This window comes from Macaca mulatta, chromosome 7 (assembly GCF_049350105.2).
Source record: "Macaca mulatta isolate MMU2019108-1 chromosome 7, T2T-MMU8v2.0, whole genome shotgun sequence".
Taxonomy (NCBI): Eukaryota; Metazoa; Chordata; class Mammalia; order Primates; family Cercopithecidae; genus Macaca; species Macaca mulatta.
In genome coordinates, this window is record NC_133412.1 from 125,184,736 (window position 1) to 125,206,858 (window position 22,123).

Genomic DNA, 22,123 nt, shown 5'->3' on the forward strand with positions numbered 1-22,123 from the left:
ATTAGAAGAGCACCTATTATGTAGGAGGAGTAATAAATGAACGAATAAATGAATGAATGCACTCAAAACACTAAACAGTAATTCTGTAATCCAACGGGAGGTACAGCGAATACTAAAAGCCTACATATACTATTCTCTGCATGTCATAGCAAGAAAGAAAGGAAAGTAGCTTCCCATTGGTTTTCTGCCTAGTGTACAACCAGGAAGCTGACAATAAAGTTTATTTGAGCGACGTCGTGCGCCGACGTGGCCCCGCCTCCCCAGTCGGAGCCTCGATTGGTGGGCATTTGCCGGCGGCCACCGCTTAAGCTACGATTGGCGGAGGCCGCCGTCATTTCGGAGCGTCCAAGCGCCAACCCGCCCTCTCGCCGCGTCGCCGGTGCCTGCGCCGCCCGCTCCACCTCGCTTCTCTCCCGGCCGAGGCCCGGGGGACCAGAGCGAGAAGCGGGGACCATGTTCCGACGCAAGTTGACGGCTCTCGACTACCACAACCCCGCCGGCTTCAACTGCAAAGGTGAGGCGACGGCCTTGGGCCGGCCGGGTGTCCCTGACCTGGGCGGCGGTCCCAGCCTCAGTGCCCCCACCCCACCTCCCCGTCGGGACCCTCGGCGGCCTGGTTTCCGCCGCCGGCCTTCGGGCCCCTCTCCTCTGGGTCGCCACGCACCTCGGCTCTTCGCCGCCCCTTCCCGGCTTCAAAGTCCTCTCACCTACTCCTGTCTCAGCATGTTACTTTCTGCACTTGCTTAACTCCAAACACCATGTAACTAGCTTCTCAGCACATAAAAGGAAGAGCATTCGTCTTTCTCACTCACTATTCAACTCCACGGTTCCCTGGGTAATTAGGCGATACCTTGAGCACCTGCTAATTATGGGCCAGCGCGGTGCTGGATGCTGAGGAAGGTGCTAACTTGAAGACTAGCTCACTGCCTGCCAGGAGCTAAAGGGTCGAGGGGTGCGAGGGGTGGAAGCAGTCAGAACCCACTGAGCGGTTTGAGACAGTACACAATGAAGTCAGGACCGATCACAGTGGGAGGGTAAGCGCGTGTAGTAACGGGCTAGTTGTGTTGTGTGGTCTTGCAAAAAAAAGTTAATAGCAGATGAATGGGAAGGTTGAATTGTAAATACAAAGGTATTTGGGATTTTACAGCATTAGAATTTTAAAAAGTAATAACGTTGCTACTCACTGTAACAAAACTACTGCCCACTACTACTCATTTCTTTTGTATAGTTCTGGCCTGTGATAGACTGGTAAGTTTGAAAGTGATCAAGTATAACTTGTGATACTCAGACCATTGTATAATTCTCAAGACCTTATAATGGAAGCTTGAATTTGACTCACAAATTGAAAATAATATCTAAGCAGGATGTCAGTGTTTTGTTGATCTCTTGTAGAAGCATATCAAATTATAATCTGTTGTTTTTCTGCTTTAACAAAGTAACGATGAAAATAGAGCCTTGTTCTGAATTGGAATCTTTGAGTCTCAATGTTCTTTTCTGTAAAACGGGATATTACCTACCTCAAAAGAGGTATGGGGAGGATTAAACAAAACAGTGTATGCATTTAATGTGCAGTTAACATTACATGACAACAGTAGTCACAGTTTTTTGTCATTTAATTTCTTTTACTTTTGTTATTTATTTTACTTTATTACTTTGCTATAAATTTAACTTTGCCCTGTCTCCCCTTTCTGTCTGCAAAGGAACTGGAATATTAATATTTAACACTTAAATAGCAAAACTATGTGCCAGGCACTGTTTTTATCCGTATTTATTTTATTTAAGAAACTTCTTAAATAAAACAACTTCTTTTAATCTTCATAATTCTATAGGTAAGTTCTGTTAGCAGCCTCATTTTGTAGCTGAAGAATCTGAGGCACAGAAAATGTGGGTGATTATCCCAAGTTCACACAACCAGTAAGTATCTGGACCCAGAATTTGAATTCAGGCCAGGATTTGAACAGATCATTGTTAATCTGTACTTTCAACTCCAGAGTCTGTACTTTCAACTCCCTCTTTTGGTTTAATTAATTTAGTATTTTGAAGTTAAGAAAATTCCACAAGAACATATACCTGAGAAGGAGGTATTTTATATAGTGCTTCTAGTTATTTTATGTGATGTTTTTTATTGCAGATGAAACAGAATTTAGAAACTTCATTGTTTGGCTTGAAGACCAGAAAATCAGACACTACAAGATTGAAGACAGAGGTAATTTAAGAAACATTCACAGCAGTGACTGGCCCAAGTTCTTTGAAAAGGTAATGAATTAGGAAGTAAAGTAAAAGTACAGAGACCTTGTCTGAAAATCATGTGAAGATGAGTGTAAAATTAATTTCTTCTTTTAAGATAAAACTGATAATGATCAGTGTTAGGAAAGCTGGATGTCAGGGATTTCGTTTTTTTGTTAGATGCATCTTTTGCTTTTAGAGCAAATCATTTTATGTCTTCCTACCAGGCTTTCATTATTAGATAGAAATAGTTTTCTCTAGAAACATGAAGTTTCTTAAATAAATAATGATGTAAATATTTCACTTTCCCTTTATGGCCCAAATCAGAATTTTTGTCAAACTGAAAACGTAGCAATAATACAGTGCTATTTCTTATATTAAAAGAAGACATTGGCCAGGTGTGGTGGCTAACACCTATAATTCCAGCACTTTGGGAGGCTGAGGTGGCAGATCATTGGAGCCCAGGAGTTCTGACACCAGCCTGGGCAACCTGACGAAACCCTGTCTCTACAGGAAAATAGAAAGTTAACTGGGTGTGCTGGCACACACTTTGTAATGTTAGATAATCGGGAGGCCGAGGCGCTCCACCACTGTGCTCCAGCCTGGGTGACAGAGTGACACCTTGTCTCAAAAAAAGATATCATTGACATGCTTGAAAACTAAGACTGTCATGTTTATGCTTATATTTAATGTAAACAGATATCCCTTGTTGTATACTAGAGAAATAGTCCTTAAAAGATCTCTGGTATATCATATTTTTGTTCCTAAATCATTTTCCCATTGATTTCGTTTTAGTAACACTTTTGCATAAAAAAGAATTCTCAGAATAAAAATCCGTTTACAGTGTCATTACTTACATTAAACATTTTTATCAGTTATATTTGATGAGTGAGATATTTTTCTTGAAAAAGGCTGTTTTTCATTTGTTAGAGCAGTGTGATTAGGTACTTTCTTCGTGGAATCAGTGATTTTATAAATTAGGGATTGTATAAATTACATCAGTGTTGTTAACCTTTCCGTGTCTCAATTTTCTCACCAATAAGTGAGGGTAACAATGGTACCTCCCTCACAAATGTGGCTTTGTTTTTAATGAGTAACTGTTCACAGAAGTCCCTGGCGCATAGCAAGTGTCATAAGCTTATTACTACCAAGCCTCTATACTGCTACTATTAATACTACTGTATTCCTTTGCTCTTAGGAAATATTTTTAAAATTTTCAGTAAACTTCTTAAAACTTCGAAATATATTTTTAGGATTTTATGTTTGTTTATATTACATTTTATGGTCTATTCATGTGTACAAGACAATACAGAATTCTACATGTAGAAAAGTATTTAGAGAATATAAAAAATTTTCCAGGCTGGGCATGGTGGCTCATGCCTATAATCCCAGCAGTTTGGGAAGCCAAGACGGGTGGATCACCTGAGGTCAGAAGTTCGAGACCAGCCTGGCCAACATGGCGAAACCCCGTCTCTACTAAAAACACAAAATTACCCAGGCGTGGTGGCGCATGTGTGTAATCCCAGCTGCTCAGGAGGCTGAGCCAGGAGAATCATTTGAACCCGCGAGGCAGAGGTTGCAGTGAGCCAAGATTGTGCCATTGCAATGTTGTATTACATATAATTAATGTTGCCTATAATACTATTATATGCAACATTTATTTGAATATACAGCTTCTGACATTTATTTAAATTACTTGGTTACACCCTACATGTATGTTACATGGCTACTCTTTTGAGTGGCATTTCCATAATATGAAAGTTAAGATTTAGATAATGATTTATTGCATATCCTTTTTAAAGTTATCTTTTTTAGTTAATTGCTGTATGTATATTGAGACTAGGAATCAGAAAGCTTTGATTCTAGTCCAGGGTGTAAGTTCTGTAACCCTTGGCAAGTGTCAATCTCTAGGCCTCAGCTTTCTCATCTATAAAATGAGGAAGTTCTCGTATTCTATTTTTTTTCTTTTTAAGATGGTACACTTAAATGTTCCCTTCTGTTGGGTTATATAATTGCATCAAAATGTAGTAATATAAATGTTATTTAAAAATTGTTAGGGATCCAAACTAAAGGTCTCTTTCAACTCTCCCATTCTTTTTTCTATGACTTTATGGTAATAATGAAACTGGTGATTTTTTTTTTTTCTTCTCCCTCACAGTATCTCAGAGATGTTAACTGTCCTTTCAAGATTCAAGATCGACAAGAAGCTATTGACTGGCTTCTTGGTTTAGCTGTTAGACTTGAATATGGAGATAATGGTACGTTTTGTGGGGAATGTGTCTTTTAAAGAGAGAGGAAGGATGGGAAAGGGAGTGTGAAAATGTAGGGAACTTAGCAGTTTGTTTTGTCTAATACTATTTTACCTTTGGATCATTCTTGTCACAAGTTAAAAGCACTTTTATTGTCTTTCATTGGTGTTTATATATTTCTTTTAGAATCTGGAAATTGTGCCCTCTGGAGAAGGCTAATTGTCTTCTCACAGAGTAACACTACTTTGATAATATGGTCTGCACCTTAGCCTTTCAAATTAAATTGTTGTTAGTGTCCCAGAATTGATGGGACTTTGAAGCATTGTTGCAGCAGGTAATTTCTCAAAAGTCTGAAACATGTCTAATGCCAATATACGTTAATACTCTATAGGCCAGAATATGTTACTTATGTTTACTGTCTTATCATAGATACTTCTATGGTTGGAAGCTTCTGAATATTAGTACCTGTAGTAAAAACAATTTTTCTTTACACTTGCCTTTTCTCTTATTAGACCATTTCATTTTGAAAGGCCTGCCAGCATCTGAATGCAAGATTTGATTATCTTATCTGCATCCTCTGCATTTTGTGTTTTTTGGTTAGTTATAGTCCTCTTAATTATTTACTTTGGAAGCCTTTTTATATCTTGGCTTATCCCTTTCCTTTCATCCCGCCTACACTGACCTTTTCTTATGTTTGTTGTATCTTCATTTCCATTGGCATAATCCTAATTCTGGCTCTTGTCACTTTCTGCCAGGAGTATTGTAATATCTCCCATTAGTGTCACCTTCTGTTCTTAACTGCATAGCCAACCAAGCTAACTTTCTGAAACGTAAATCTATTTTAGGATGCCACTTGCTCCTTGTTTCCAAAGAACAGTTCTAGTTACTTATTCATATTAATAAACATCATACATATTCATAAACACTAATTTCCCATTTTCTATAAAAAGAATTTTAAGCTCCTTAGCCTGGTAGTTATTGATGACTGATACCCAGCCAGTATTCACATCTTGATATCCCAGCTAAATTAGAATACTGTTTCCTGTTTATATCCCTTTTCCCCTTCCGTTTCTTTGTTCAAACTTATCACTTGGCTAATATACCGTTTCATTCTCTCTCTACACATCTAAATCCTACCCATCTTTTTAAGATCCCTCTCATATGCTGTTGTATGTCTTAGCAGCAGTATAATTTCCCTCTGAACTTCCATAGCTTTTAACTCTATACCTTTTAAGTCATTAACCACTTTCCATTTTGCTTCTATGTCTTATTCGTCCCAGTAATTTGTAAGCTGATATTCAGCTTTGATTCCTGCATGGTACCTCTGTTAGCTTCCAATTGATGCTATAGCAAATTACTACAAACTCAGTGACTAAAAACACAATTTATTTTAGAATGAGAAGGCTAACATTAGTCCCACTTGGTTCATGTCAAGTTGTCAGCAAGGTGGGTTCCTTTTGGAGGCTCTTGGGGGAATCTGTTTCTTTGCTTTTTTACCTTCTAGAGGCTGCCCGAATTCCTTGACTCTGGCCTCTTCTTCCATCTTCAAGTCTAGCAGCATAGCATTTTCCAGTCTCTATCTGACTCTGCTTCCATTTTCATAACTTTGTCTCTGACTCTGATCCTCCTGAGCCTACCTGGATAATCCAGGATGATCCCCCATCTCAAGATTCTTAATTTTATCATATTTGCAAATCTTGCCATGTAAGGTAACACATACACAGGTTCTGGATAGGGACATGGACATCTTGGGGGGTACAGGTCAATATTGTGTCTGTCACAGTACCTGACATAGTTTCTTGCACACAACAAGTGCTTATCAATTTCAGTAATTATGTGGCAAATGCAATATATGTGAGTGTTTACATACACTGATTTGGAGCGTCAGCCAGTTTTTTGCTGGTGCCTCATACTTAAATTTCAGAAGCCTTATGGCAAAAATCTTAAGGAAAGCTCAATTTGAGACTTCATTTACTTTTCCATTTAGTAACAAGTTTTCCATTAAAAAAAACTTGTTTTTCTTATTTTGGAAAATACATGTATTCATAAGCCTTGTGGCTTTAGTGTAGTATACATTTTAGGGCGTTTAACAAGGTCTTTTTATCTACCCTGCTCTGGATTGGTAGGAACTGTATATGAGCCAATTTGTAGCTTATCAAAAGTGTTTTTCAGTTATTCCCAAGTTCTTACATCTGAGATTATGTTTTAGTCTATTTGTTCCATTTTTATAACCTGTTAACCTTCAATGGTAGATGCATATGGTCATGTATACCTACAGTTGACTTAAGTACATGTATTTCTCAGTAATAGCATGTTCTTTTAGTGAATAAAAGAAGCTTGTGTGTGAAATGTAAATTTTTCAATATTGAAAAAGTCAACATATAGTTGAAGGTGAATGGTATCAAAAGTGTATTAAAAGTCTAAGCTAGAAAACAAGTTTCATTTATTAAAATTCAGAATTGCAAAAACAGACATGAAAATTGGTCATATAATACTGTCTCCAATCAGTAGGAGGCACTGATGTTCTTTTGTGGTTTTACATTGATATGTTGCCTCCTTGACTTTCAAGTTACTTATTTTAAAATTTGCTGAAACCATTGTGAGTTTTTATTGTTTGTGCTCTACTACTTTTTGAAGCCTTCTGGTAGCTTGTCAACATGATTAATAACTGAAATTTTTTAAATATATAATTTCAGATGTGTAGAAAAATTACAAAATAGTACAAAGATTTTCATATACCTCAAGTCCACAAATGTAACATTTACCTCATTTGCTTCATCCTTCTGTCTACACAAATACACACACATCATTTTTTTCTAAACGATTTGATAGTAAGTTGTAGATGATTCCTTTTTACTCTTAAACACTTTAAAACACATTTCCTAAAAACAACTTTGTCTTATATAACCACAGTACAGTGATCAAAATCAGGAAGCTATACTACTATTATTTATTCACGTTTTATCAAACCCCCAATTCTCTCAACAGAAAAAAACAACCCAGAACAATCCTGGATTATGCACTGCATTTAGTTTTTACATCTCTCTTAGTATATTAAAATCTGGAACAGTTCCTGTCTTTATTTGTGCTTCATGACCCTGACATTTATTTTGTAGAGTGTCCCTCATTTGGATTTATATGATGTTTCCTCATTAGATCTGGGGTTTATACTTTTGTTAGGAATAATACAGAAGTGATGTGTTCTTTTTAGTGCATCATATTAGGAGATATGTGGTAGTGATATGTGCCTTTACTAGTTATGTTGCTTTGATCTCTGGGTTACGGTTTCTCCAGTGTAAAGTTACTGTTTTCCTCTTTGTAATAAATACATCTTGTGGGGAGGTACTTTGAGACTATATCAATTATGTTTTTGCTCCTCAAATTTCCCCCACTAGTTTTAGCAACCATATGATGATTCTTGCCTGCATCATTTATTATGTTGATCATCGACAAAGAGGTGTTTTTCTAATTTCATCATTTTTTTCTACATTTATTTGTTGGCTTTCTCTTGTAAGTTTTCCCATCTCTAATTTACTTGTTTGTTTAAATCAGTGTAGATACATAGATTCTTATTTTACTCAATGGATTATAATCCTTTCTGTCATCATGTACTTTGCTGTTTATATACTGCTCCAGATTTGGCCAGTGGAAGCCTTTTTAACTCTCACTTAAATTTTATGCTTTTATTTTTTCCTCGTTTCATTAACAGATCATGTAAGCACTCTATAGCCTAAGATGCCATTTTGAACATTAAGTTTAGTGAATTATTAATAAGTGTTATTTTTGAATTCCTTTTAAGTATTTTTTCAAATGAAAATAATAAAATCTACCTTTGGAATTCTGAATATCAAGTTTCCATGAAATAAGTTGGAGGAATAAGTTTGTATATGATGGTGTATTTGATGTATTTGTTTTTGGAAAGCAAGGTTTTTGGATTTTATATACAGCATTCAAAAGAAGATGGGGGGAAGCGTACTTTTTAATGAGTTTGTATTTAATCTTACATAACCTATACTTAACCCTTCTCCCATTCTTCTACCCCAGATTTCAGAGGAAGCTGTAAAAGCAGATTTTTACCTTCCTAAAATTTACATGTTTGAAATGATTGCCTTTAGGAATGTTAATGAAAAGATATTTGTGTCACATAGTCCAGTAATTGCTTTAGCTTAATCACAAAGATAGTTACATTGTCTTTTTACATTTTCTATAGCAAAAATTAAGTTTGATTGAATGAGTTGTTTTATACTTATACAGGTTAAGCATCCCTAATCCGAAAATCTGAAATCCTAAATGCTCCAAAATCTAAAACTTTTTGAGCACCGACATGAGGACACAAGTAGAAATTTCCACACATAAGCACTTAACACAAACTTTGTTTCATGCACAAAATTATTAAAAATATTGTATGAAATTACCTTCAGGCTATGTGTATAGGTTGCACATTGAACATAAAAATGAATTTTGTGTTTAGACTTTGGTCCTATCCCCAGGATAACCCACTTTATGTATGCAGATAATCCAAAGTCTGAAAAAATTAAAAATTGGAAATTATTGGCATTTCCAATAAGGGATACTCAACCTGTAATCAGTTTGGCTCAGTTAAATTTGGTAAATAGCAGTAGTCATTTTACCTTGAGTTGCAGTTCTACAAGTTATATTTTTGCCTATTTTTATAGCTGAAAAATACAAGGATTTAGTACCTGATAATTCAAAAACTGCTGACAATGCAACTAAAAATGCAGAACCATTGATCAATTTGGATGGTGAGTATATAAATGCATAACATTGAACATCAACATTTTTGGTTTCTTAAATGTCTTTTACTTTGAAGAATGAAGTCCACGTTTACCTGGTTTTAGTAAATTAAGAAGGATCCATGCAGACAGCATTTATGTTGACATTTTATTCTCTATAATGTTTTTATAATGTGCTTTCTCCTTCCCCTTGCATTTGAATATCTGAATGTTAATTTGATTTGCTTCTAGTAATTTGGAGTTTTGATTTGTATAATCATGGGGGTCATTGTTTGCCTTTTTGAATGTATAAATTTCTTTTAATCCAATGACTATGAGACAAGTGGTAAAATTTTCCATTGTTTTAAGTCCCGGATGTCTTAGTAATTTCCCTTTTTAAAAGTATGAAGAATCTAATTACCTAAATTAGGATATGTAAAATATTCGTTCACTGCCTTATTCATTGTGACCTATAATTTAAGAGGTAACCCTTTTGAATGAGTGAGCCTCTTGGACACTCCAGAGCCGCTGCTTAGAGAGAAGGTTTTGGGAAAACTATCCATTGAGGGGATCTATGTACTAAAATTAATGGCCTTGGGAATAAATGTTAATTAAAAATGCTGCATAATTTAGCCTTGCAGAAAAAGTTACAGGACAAATATAATGTGAGTTAAATTACTCATTTATTGGATTATTCAGTTTGGCTGATGAAATACAGATACTTCTTGACTTAGGATGAGATCATGTTGTAAAGTCGAAAATACCGTAAGTCAAAAATGCATTTAATACCCCAAAAGACCCATTGTAAAGTTGAAAAATTGTAGCTGGAACCACTGTAAGTTCAGATTTTCCTCATCTTGCACTAGGGTTACATCCCACTGAACTCATTGTAAGGTCAAAAATTACAAGTCTAACCATCCTAAGTTGGGGACCGTCTCATATGGTAATAGGAAAACCGTTTTATCCTACCAATTTAATTGTTGATAGTCTACAGGGCTTTGTTTTTTCTCTTGTGAGTAGCAGTTTTAAAAACTAAGAGATTTGTTGTTACCAAAAAGTTAAAACTGTTTTTGTATGTTCACAAATACATCTTAATTATACGTTTGCTGAGTTGTAAGTTTTTGTTTGTTTTTAATCTTTTATAGTAAATAATCCTGATTTTAAGGCTGGTGTGATGGCTTTGGCTAACCTGCTTCAGATTCAGCGTCATGATGATTACCTGGTAATGCTTAAGGTCAGCTTCATGTTCTTGATTCTTGATAGAAACTGTGCACATAGAAAAATGTATTTTCTAAATATTAATTCTTGTTATTAAAATTATGGTTGAATGACTAAAATACACAGAAGAATATGAGACATAAAGCAGATTTCATGGTTTTATCTGATTTGGATTGTCTGTTTTCTGCCTGCACTATGCTAAATCCTTTGCAAAGATGTTCTCATTCAATCCTGCCAGCAATCCTAGAGACAGCTGCTAATATCTTTTTAAAAATGTATATCATATGAAGAAACTGAGACTCAATGTCTAAGATGACACAAAAAATGACAGAGCCAGGATTTTAAGCACTGTAACCCTGTGTTCCATTGTTTTTCCCACAGTATCCTACTTCTGTTTAGTCTTTTTAATGATTCATGGTCCACATTTGTTAAGATGGTAGAAAATGCCAAATGAGTAATGGTGAATTTGGTCAAAAATATATAACCCCCAAATCTCTTTGAGAAATGAATCTTTCTGTCCCCAGTGCTAGATAGGCCACTCAGTTCATAACTATACTTCAGGGATCCCAGTAATCTGAAAGAGGTCTCTTGTTTCTGAGAGAAATCATAAACTTCAGAAGATTTATTCCTAGTAATCGTGAAAGTACAGTGGTGTGGATCAAGGGAGTGGTACTTAAGATACCAGACTTGGAAATTATTTTAGAAATTATTACTGATTTTACAAGAGATTAAAAGCTTTTAACTAGACCTTGTGCATGTAAACTACTTTGTGATAAGTTGAATAATTACATTTCACTCTACCCAAGAGATTAAGCCATAACTTACCATGCTTTTTAGATTTTTAGGTATTAAATGTCAGTTTTAACAAGACTATTGTATTCCTAAGTTATTACAATTTTCTATACTGAATCTGAATGTTAACTTGGATTTTCTCAATCCAGATTGCATGCCAAAAGACAAAAATGTTTTTAGTGAAATTTAGCTATTTCAAAGGCTTGTTCTTTATTCTGACAATTATGTAAATTGCCTTGGAACTGTTCTATAGTGATCATGTCAGTTTTAATCGTAAAGTGAGAGGAGAGTCAGACAATGCATAGCTTATTTGGGGTGCTTTTGTTAGACTTCAAAACCCAAGGGGATAAAGTATAAATCAACTACAATAAAGTGCTATAAAATTCTAGTCCTAGCTGCACATTTGTCCCTTTTGAGTTATTTTAAGAGGCACTGAAACAGTAACATAATATAGAAAACATCTTAGTACATTTGCCAAGTACAAGAATCAGTATATTAACTGGCCTCAAACTATTTAATAACGTCTGCAATCACTGTTAAACATTGTTTGAATTCTCTTTTTCAAAGATAACATTTGGTTTTTTATTTAAAAATTATAGTTTAAGTTTTCACACTGATTTTTGAGTTGTAATTGTCATCTCCCTAATTAAAATTCCATTTTTTTAAAATTTGATTTTTAAGTGTGTATGGATGCTTGCATGCATGCCTACCATAATGAAGTGCCTTGGTGATGAAAACCACCAATGGTGTCCTTTGAAAGGTATGAAAATATTTTACTAGAGTGAAGTGATGAAAGCAAAGTGTAAGACAGTACGTATGATTTGCTACCCTTTGTGCCAAAAATGTGTATTCATGCTAAGCATACTTGTCATTTCACACTTTTAGTGAGGGTAAGGAATCTGTAGGGGATCGCAAGGCTCAGGGGTAGGAAGGAGACCTACTTTTTACCATGTTTCTTGCTGTATTTAAAGTTGTTTTTTACCAGGCACGTGAATTACCTATTCAAAAAATGGTTTTAATTGTTGCAGGCACCACTCGACATTATTAAAATACTAGAAGCGTGAAAGGTTACATTATATTAGTGGTTTTTTTTTTTAATTTTTAATTTATTGGAGAGTTTATTAATAAACTTAGGTAATTCTAACTTCATGAAACTTAGCATCCTTATTCTCTGGGCTCATAGAAATAAAGGATGACAGGCACACAGCCTATAAAAAGTAAAAATATTTTTGGGTTTCTTAGGCAATTCGAATTTTGGTTCAGGAGCGCCTGACACAGGATGCAGTTGCTAAGGCAAATCAAACAAAAGAGGTATGTTTCTATAAATCCTAAATAAGTTGTTAATGAACATTTCTTCTGGTATTGTCATGATTTAAACTTTGCATGTATCTGTTTAAGATATCCATTCTACATTGGAACAACTTAAAGGATAGCTTACTTCAGTGCTTCCTAAAGCAAATTGAATGTATTCAGTGCCTAGGGGGTCCTTTTTGAGTGAAAAATCAAACTTCACTGAAGTTCCTCTCACTTTGTAACTTAAAAAAGCTACAAGTAGCTCATTCACAGTCCACAAATTATGTCTGTGGCCTGTTGAAGTTTAATTAAAAGGATTTACCCTTACAAAACTTACTGGATTATTTTGACTCATGCTGGAGAAGAAGGAACACACCTCACCACAAATTACTTTTCTTTTTCCATATAAATTCTATCCTTGCTTTTATTTCTTCAGAGTAAATTGTTTTATTCAATTTCCTGGCATAAAACATGAGAAAGTAATTTGGCTAAGGTCATCTAGTTGGTAAGTGATTGAGCTCAGGCAGTCTGATGTGAGAGCCTGTGCTCTTATGATAGGTGGGGAGAAGGGTCCATGTGTGGATGTCTGCATGAGCTTGTCAATCTGCCCAAGTGAAGGGACAGGGGGTTCTGTTGGAGTGTAAGGTTCAAGGTACAGGAGACTGAAATTGTATCTTTCAGTCCTACGTTGTAGGCTGAGAAAGCTATATCCCATGACTACCTTCCCGTTCAAGAGAAAATATGGAATATTTTTATATTATATCAGAAATCCCTATATGCCTAAAGTTTCATTCGCTGTGCAGCGGTAGAGAGACTGTCCTCAGGTCAGCAGCAGCATCTGATAACACCTCCCTCCTGCAGCAATGACTGTAGTTGTAGTGAATGCCTTGGGCACAACTATGTTGTTTGTCCTCCCTGCACCCCTCCCCCATCTCCCAATGTCTTTTGTCCTCCAGCCCCTTTAGGCAGGCCCAGCAGTGTTAAAAGGTAGGGCAGCATCTCTGAAAGACACAATTTTCTTTTAAAAGTTCTTATTAGCTCGTTATATGTGAATCGGGCCACTGGAAGTTGGATTAAAGATCAGCTTATTTCACCACATTATAGAACACACAGTAAATTGTTCTGGCGTAATAAAGTCATTCATTCATTCATTCATTCAACTAAACTATGTCTGATTTGGAAAGCAGCGTAAGGCTTAGCCAAATCTCTTTGCTCTTGTTTGTAAAGTAAAATTTAGTTTTATTTTTAATGCTCCACATTTTAATTTTGGTGTCATCTCAAAAGATACCAACCTATAACAATTTAGTGGAGTTCTTATAGTTTAGTGTACTTGTAACCATTTATAACTAGTATTTGAGGCATCTGGTAGTTTTCAGGGGTAGCTTGGTGGCCTGTTGGCAGACAAAGGAAAAAAAAATGGAGCCTCTGGTACTAGATGAACATATAAAGCCACTCAGTATAATTCTGCTGTTTAATTTTGTTCACTTGTGCTTTCATACCCATTGGTTTCTTCACAGTTAATCTGTTAGCTGTTTTAAAGCAGATAGAGCCTAGGTAGATTTACATTACTAGATAAGGCAAGAATTGAGCAGCAGCTAAAGCATTTGAATAGTAACAGGTTGTAACATTGAAAGAATAGGTAGTGTGTGTTTTTCTTGGCAATGATATTATATAATCAGCAGGAAGTACAGACTGCCTGTCCTCATTTTAGAGATTTGTTTCTGTGAAGTTTGGCACCACAGAATGGCATCATCATAGTCACCATATTTAGTATGTCCACAGGTGCTGAGTGGTTTAGTTTTTCATTTTCCTAGACTGTTTCAAAGTAACTTTCAAGTCAATTCTTGAAAGTTAAATTATACCTAAATCTTGGTAAACACCATGCTGGCTGAAAAAATACATATTTTAGATAGGTTTGTACAATTCATAAAGGCAAATTAATGTGCTCAGAAATGGAATATAAGGTACTATTTTTGCCCTTTATACTGTTGCTTACAGTTACCAAAATAAGACAGTAACAGCCCCGCTCAACTCGCCTTCCACAGCAGTAATGACAAGGCACTGCTGCAATAAGGATATATTGTTTTGTATGCCTGGTCTAAAGGATTGGATGAGCTGTAGAGCTTCCTGATACATTTAAAGCTAACTTTTATCCCCTAACCGGTTGAAATAGGGAAAACTCGCTAATCACAAGGCAAATATAAACAAAATTCTTAGTTCCCTTATCCATGCAGCTAAGAGAGTTAAGACACCAGAATAGCTAGGTGGTTTTCAGTTTCAGATGAGAAAAGGATGCTGTTCTTAACCATAAATACTTTTTGTCTTTTTTTTTTTTTTTTAAAGGGCTTGCCTGTTGCTTTAGACAAACATATTCTTGGTTTTGATACAGGAGGTAAGTGATTTTAAATTCAAACTATATTTTAGAGACTGAATACTTGGGGGGGGAAGTAAATGGCCTTAAATATAAAAATTATGTATTGAAGCAGTGTTCTTTTCTCATAAAACAGATGCAGTTCTTAATGAAGCTGCTCAAATTCTGCGATTGCTGCACATAGAAGAGCTCAGAGAGCTACAGACAAAAATCAATGAAGCCATAGTAGCTGTTCAGGCAATTATTGCTGATCCAAAGACAGACCACAGACTGGGAAAAGTTGGAAGATGAACACTTTAGGACTTTAGCTTCTCACCTGCTTAGTACAATTGGGAACCATACACTTCCGGCATGTTTGGAAATCAAAATGTCACATTCTCGGGGGAGGAAGCCCAGAAAATTGGGTATGTTCTAGAGATTTACCACCATTGCTTTTTTCTTTAATAAAGTTTAGGAAAGTAGAATTTTTATTATGTGCTGTATGTTTGCATAAATCACCTTTCTCCTTTGTGGTTAAGGGCATATATGCCAACCCCCAGCTTTGTCCTAGAGACAATATAGATCCTTAAGTCATAGGAAAACTTAAAACACTTTATTGGAGTAATCTAGAAAATTTTAAAACTGTTACATCTTTGGTATTTATAAATGTGATACTTTCTGTGGGTACTTCTATAGAGGCACTACAGGATCAGAAAATGCAAACTGAATCATTTTAGCACCTTTTGATATAAATAGAAATGCACTGATGCAGAGGTAAAAAAATTTTAGAACTTTTGTTGGGAAACTATAATTGGTCCTTTCCCATCAGTTCTGCATTGGCTTCTCCAACTGTCAAGGTTTAGGATTGTATTTTTATATTGATCACATGTGCTTTAATTTCTTGGCCAGAAGGAATCCATAGCAAAAATCACATTTAGAGTCTTAAACTCTTAGTTGAATGAATTTGACCTTTTAAATATTAATGATAAGTGTTTACAAGAAGTTGCTTTAAAGCAACAGTTAAAATTCTATTACCTTTTTAAACTTGCAATAACCTTCATTTTTAAAAATACAGTAGTAAAGATTGAGGTATCAACTTTTCACAAAAGTCTTTTTGCACTAAATAATGTTCATCTTGTATGTTCAGGAACGTCTAATGGCCAATTCCTTTTTTACTTTGCCTTTGCAGTCACTGTTCTTCAGGGTCCAGGTTCTGATTGTAAACTCCAAGTCTTCCTTTACATTACTGTATTTACTTTCTTCCTGTGAGAGAAGAGCAGGGGTGGGAGTGTGGTGGGTGAGTATATTGTAGCCAAGTTGCAACAGCAAGTCTTTGCATTTTGTGTATAAACTAGGTAGATTTAAGGTAGTAAAGACTGGCCCTCAGGGCAGGAAGAAAGCAATGGTGGCAGTGTCACAGGCAGCAGGGGTAATCAAATACCATATATATCTCCCCCCTTCTCTACCCTGCTAATTTAAAGGAGCATCCTAAAGCATATTTTTTACCTGTTGGGCAGTAGGGGTAGACTGCAGTTATCCCGTAGAGGTGAGATCGTTGTTCTGGGAGATACTCATCAGTAAACTGGCCACTATGTTTATTTACTGATACAACACCATCTCTGGTGACAGAAAGGAAGAGTGAATTCAGGGAGAGTCATTTACAAGATTAAGAAGTTAGCTACAAAAAGTGAGTTGCAATAGAGGAAAATTTCTGGCAGCTTTCTCTGTCCAAGGGCTGATGCTAAAGCCACACTAAAGTTTGAGGGACCATTGCTCTAAATCTGTTGGTCATCTCTAGCTGCATGTTACAATCACATGATGAGCTATCAAATCAGATTTGTAGGGCATGGGGTAAAGGGCCTAGACTTTAATGTTCCACAGTTCCTCATTTGAGAGCTCGTCTAAATAGTATTTTTCGCTCTCTCAGACAATATGTCCACAGTGTTAGTCAAAAACCAACTTAAGCTCTATATTCAATATAGTTCATGGTATCAAGGGTAGTCTTACTCTCTAAAGAACATATTTAGATTAATATGCTTCCTTTTGAGATAGTTCATTATCAAATAGCTTTGCTACTTTTTAAGCTATATGTGATCAATACCATTCAATTTCTGGGTGAAGTAAAAGGATGATTTCAAAAACATGAAAGGATGAAAAGAAACATCCTTGAAGGATCTTATCTGCCAATGAGGAGGTGACAAAACAAAAGCCTCAGAGGTCTTACTGAGTAAAGTCACGTACTGACTTTTCGTAAAACAAGTGGCGTGTCCTCTGGAACAGTTGGCCTTTTCAGGCTTGTCCAGAATGTGTGGGGCTCACCTCCTCCAGTCTGTGTGGTAGAAGTGATCTGCATAGCTTACGATGCTGAAGGGGTACTTGAGGTTGTTGTGAATGACACGCCGTCCAGTTCCATCAGGTAGTGTGCACTCCAGTTTTTTGGTTCCTTTTAAAACAAAGGGGGAAAATGAGGTCCTTTTACACCACGGAGTAATAAGTTGCTTTGCCAAAAATGAATGACAGATTCCTTCTCCAAGAAAACAATGGAAGAACGGGGAAATAAGGTATTTTACTTCCATTGCAGTCATAGATTAACAACTGTAATATTACCTGTCCTATTACTCATCTCCAGTTTGTTGGATAGCATTCCAGTTTTTAGTAGAGATTCAAACTTTCAATCCTTTTTTGGAAGACAGGATTGCATTTACTGAAATCTGGTAAGTTTCTGCCTAAGTAGGGCATTAGACGTAATTATTTTTGTAATTTGTGTGATTTCAAGCCTTAGCTTATAAATTATAACATCTGGGTAAATACTTGCCCTTTGTAAGCTATGTGTATAATTACGGAGGCAGCCTTTTAACCAAAATCCTTAGTATTTTAAAAATATTTTCTAGGTAGGAAGGAGGGAAAAAGTGACTAAAATGGTAACATATTTCAGTGTAAAGGAATCAGTCTTAAAAATTTTTATAATAACTAAACCAAGAATTTCCAAGTTTCACATTTCTCATGGAGCCCTGATTTAAATTTCAAATACTTTTAAGAAATGTAACTTGTTTTAAGCAACTGGGTTATAAAAGTGACCTATGTGCATTATAGGCCCTTTTATTAGATTACAAATTCAAGAACAGTCTTTTTCATATTCTTTAGTATAGAGCTAGACACATAGCATTTTTTCAATTGTGCTGATGAAAGCAAACAAATTTGGGTTGCTAATACCCATGCTATTACTGAAGGAAGCCACCCTGCTACAACACTTTTCAAAGAATGTCTTTAGCATTATAACAGATGTTTATAGATAAGTTATAGTGACCCACTCTCCCCGCACCAGAAGAATAACTTCAATTCAGTTTGTCAGTTCAACAGTGGCTAATATTTCTTTTAACCATTAAAAATATGCCAAGCACTCATGGTCAGGCAAGCAGTACAAATTAGCTTGATATAGCCTTCCCTCCACCCAAACCCCAGAAAGTTCATTTTAAGACTCATTTAATAGTATTTAAAAGTTTACAGAACAAAGAAAGGAGATTATGTGCTGTACTGTTAGAAATGTGTTTAAACCAAAAGATCTAAGTGATGGGATTTGATTTTGTAGTACAGTCTATTAGTGCTCACACTCACTATAATGAGGGGTTATCTGCATTCCATCAGTAGTATTACCTGCATCTGCCCAGCAGAGCAGTTTAGAGAAAGGGTCAAAGGTTAAGCCATTGGGCAATCCAATGTCTGTATTGATCAGAATTCTTCTGTTTTCTCCATCTAATGATGATGTTTCAATTTTAGGAGCTTCTCTATTCCAGTCTGTCCAGTACAAGTTGCTGTAAGTTAAAAATCAAGATTGTAAAAGAATAGCTATGTAGCCTGTGGTAGTCAGCATCTAAGCAGCCCGCAGTGATCTCCATCTCCTCATGTATTAATAGTCTTAAGCAATCCCTTTGAGTCTGGGCTGCATTATTTAGTATCTTGCTGCTTCTAGTGAGTAGAGTATAGCAGAAGTGATAGGCCAATATTAGGTCTCAAAAACTGGTTTCTGCCTTAGGTGCTCTCTCTCGCTCCCTTTGAGGGAAGTTGGATGCCATGTTGCAACCTACCCTATAAAGAGGAACATGTGCCAAGGAACTGGTGTTCTTGAGGGCTGTTGGCCAGAGACATTAGTCCTGCCTACAACCCATGTGAGCATGCTTGGACTGTGTCTTCCCCAAGCTGAGCCTTGAGATCACTGCAATTTGGCCATTACCTGATTGCAGCCTTGTGAGAGACTCCATCCCTGAGGAGCTCAGTGAAGACTCCTGACTCACAGAAACTGTGAGACTAAATGTTGTCTTAAACTGCTGAGGGTTTGGGCCATTTGTTACACAGCTCTAGAGGTAACACAGCCATATTCCACTTTTACCTGTGTCACACGGTTTTCTGATTATTGTAACTATGCGGAAGAAGTCATTACTAAACTACTATCAGAATCCCTGCCTCCAAGATACCCCCCTTGACTCAACTGCCCCAAAACCCTCTGTTGAAATCTTGAATTGAATCTTGGGTTTAGAATAGAAGCAAAGACAGCTGTTAGGAATGGCTTCAATATAAACTGTGGAACTTGAAGAGACGTGGACCAGGGATTTTTAGAGGGAAACTTCTTTTTCTGCCAAAAATACGATTTGGTACTTGAAGGGGAATCTCGGTTATCCTGTACCTGGCACCCAGGGATGGAAGCCTTTTAAGTTAAGCACTTTACCTTTTAAATGCCACGTTAAAAATGAAAGATATTCATAACAGATACTAACTAGGAAATAATATGGTCCTATTAAGTGGAAATAGATTATTATAAGGAAACAGGTTTATAGAGCAGAAATAATGTTGAAAGCACTTTTTATAAAATACTGTTTTATAAAAGCTATAGAAGCTTTGAATAAAGCAGTTGAGCTATAGAGAACCTCAGAGAGAGAAGAAACCATAGGTTACACCCCTGTTGTGAATTTCATCCCTTATGCCCAATAGATGAAGCAGAGAGAAGCTGAGAGCAAAAGCCAGAAAGCAGTTTCCACTTTGTGCTAAGGTAGAAGTGGCCAGAAGGTAAAGCATGCATTATCATTCCTTCATCCCTTCTGATCAGTCTCCTCCCCAAAATGATTTAATATCATCAAAAACGTCTGAAATAAGCTCACACAGGTATTTGGTATAGATTATTTGGGGGATTGCCAGAGGAAGAAAGTTGTCAAGGTGAAATCTGTAGAAAGCAAATGAGAAATATGCAGGAAGGCTTGACAACCATTCTGTTAAGCAGTTCAGGGAGATGTAATACATGTGTTTTATTGAAACCTGGTTCAAGGTGGGTTTTCTTTTCATTAAAAATTAAGTCCTTTAGCATTTCTATTTGCATTCTGGATAAGAAAATTCTACTTTCATCTTGGCTGTGTTGTGGATTTCAGCTTAAAAGTATGCTTTTTACCCAGACTCCAGAGACATGGCCAAGGTATCATTGCTTACAAGATGGCAGCTCTCCCCAGTTTTCAGGTCAAGTACCAAGAAGGAATGAGGGGCCAGACACAGTGTCTCATGCCTGTAATCCCAGCCACTTTGGGAACCCAAGGCGGGTGGATCACCCAGGGTCAGGAGTTGGAGACCAAAATGGCAAAACCCTGTCTCGACTAAAAATACAAAAATTAGCTGGACATGGTGGCACATGCCTGTAATCCCAGTTACTCAGGAGGCAGAGTTTGCAGTTAGCCGAGATTGTGCCACTGCACTCCAGCCTCCGCAACAAAGCAAGACCTTGTTTAAAAAAAAAAAAAAAAAACTTCCAAATGTCAGAAAGGCAAGCCTATGGAAAGAGTTTTTAAGAGGGCTATTAATTCATGTTGTTAAGTCAACTGGAATAGAGATACACCTTTTCCTTTGTGTAGAACCCAAAGTTTGAAACCACCTTTGAGGCTCTGCACTAAGTATTTCATAGTCAAAAAGCACTTACCTGAAAATTAAAGCTGAAGGTTTTCTTTACTGATTTGAAGGGCATCAGGGAATTTCATTTCACAGAAACTCCACTTAAACATGGCAAGAGTTTCTCAAGATATAAAAATTCACCCTGGTTCTAACAAGTACTGAGACACTGAACAAATCCTGTATGTCACATTTGATGACCTTAGCAATTATCACAGACAGGGAAAATGTTTATCTTGATTTCTGCTACAGCAACACTGAGGCCAGAGGTGCTGCCTGAGCTTTGGTTAATGTCACTTGATGTAGGTCAGCCCTACCGTGGGCTTCAACCCTGGTTTCTAAATGTGCTGCTGGAGGAGTCCCACTTCACTTCCAGTTTAAGTGTCATCTGAGACCTTGCCTGATCATTTGATTCAGAGTAGCCCTAATTCTCACAACACGATCTGAATTTTCTACATATCACATCACAGACTAATACTGTTTATACAGTCTTGTTTCCTACTAATAGAATATAAGGCCATGAAAGAACAGACCTTGTCTTTTCCTAGAGCAAGTCCTGACGCCTAGTAGATCCTCAGTAAATCTTTGTTACAGGAATGCATTTGAGCTTTCACACACTCTTGTTCTGACCTTCCTCACACTATTTAAAACCCAAGGGCTTCACATCAGGATCTACAGGTAAGAGGAGAATTAGGGAAGCCCAGCTGACCCTCGGATTGGATCCACAGCGATGGCGCGGGGATTCACCAGATCTGTGTGGAAGAGGACCTTGCGCTCAGAGCCATCCAGCAGGGCGCTCTCTATCTTATCCATGACACTGTCCGTCCAGTACATTGTTCTGCGGATGTGGTCGATGGCAAGTCCTTCAGGGCTTATCAGACCTGGAAATAAAGCAAAGTCAGGACTGGAAATGGAGGGCAAACCTGAAGCCCTCCAGGAGTGGGGTGGGGCAGGGGGTCAGCAGGGGAAAACAAAGCCCAAGTGGCTCTAAGTCCCCAAGAACCAGGTTAATAGAGAAACGAGTACTTTTGTTACATATTCTACTACCTCTAGCTTCTAGACCAGACCTACCAGTTTGATGACAGCCGGCATCCACAGTGCCAGAGCCAGACTGAATAAGGCCTCATCCCGAATTCTTACCATGAGTTCTTTTCTTTTGAGAATCGCTCACAGTAGGAATCACCTATTTCATTCCTTATGTATGAAGGTGTTTGCTTACAGAGGGGCTAGTCTTATACAGCTCAATAAAATTACTTGCCTAAAACTTAACCTCCCCTAGGAGAGAAAAATCGACGGGAGACTTCAGCATATAGTAGACAAGTGACTGTAGAATCAAA

At 36.9% G+C, this 22,123-nt stretch overlaps 2 protein-coding genes across 5 annotated transcripts in view; one reads left to right on the forward strand and one right to left on the reverse strand.

The window, feature by feature from the left end:
- Positions 1 to 371: 371 nt before the first annotated feature.
- RTRAF (RNA transcription, translation and transport factor) lies at positions 372 to 15,334 on the forward strand. The gene is given in 8 exon segments (NM_001266427.1): positions 372 to 514; positions 2,132 to 2,256; positions 4,385 to 4,484; positions 9,152 to 9,238; positions 10,354 to 10,442; positions 12,461 to 12,529; positions 14,855 to 14,903; positions 15,019 to 15,334. Coding segments are annotated over 8 exon segments (735 nt in total). The 5' UTR covers positions 372 to 453; the 3' UTR covers positions 15,174 to 15,334.
- A 125-nt stretch (positions 15,335 to 15,459) lies between these two features.
- The window catches only part of NID2 (nidogen 2), a 63,748-nt gene continuing 57,084 nt past the window's right edge, over positions 15,460 to 22,123 (reverse strand). For all 4 annotated transcript variants that reach the window (XM_015143693.3, XM_015143692.3, XM_015143691.3 and 1 more), the window contains 5 exons: positions 21,496 to 21,667; positions 18,516 to 18,673; positions 17,181 to 17,304; positions 16,368 to 16,480; positions 15,460 to 16,124 (listed from right to left, as the gene is read on the reverse strand). In XM_015143693.3, coding sequence (XP_014999179.3) covers positions 16,114 to 16,124; positions 16,368 to 16,480; positions 17,181 to 17,304; positions 18,516 to 18,673; positions 21,496 to 21,667 — 578 coding nt within the window. In that variant the 3' untranslated portion in view covers positions 15,460 to 16,113. The remainder of the gene's footprint in view (positions 16,125 to 16,367; positions 16,481 to 17,180; positions 17,305 to 18,515; positions 18,674 to 21,495; positions 21,668 to 22,123) is intronic.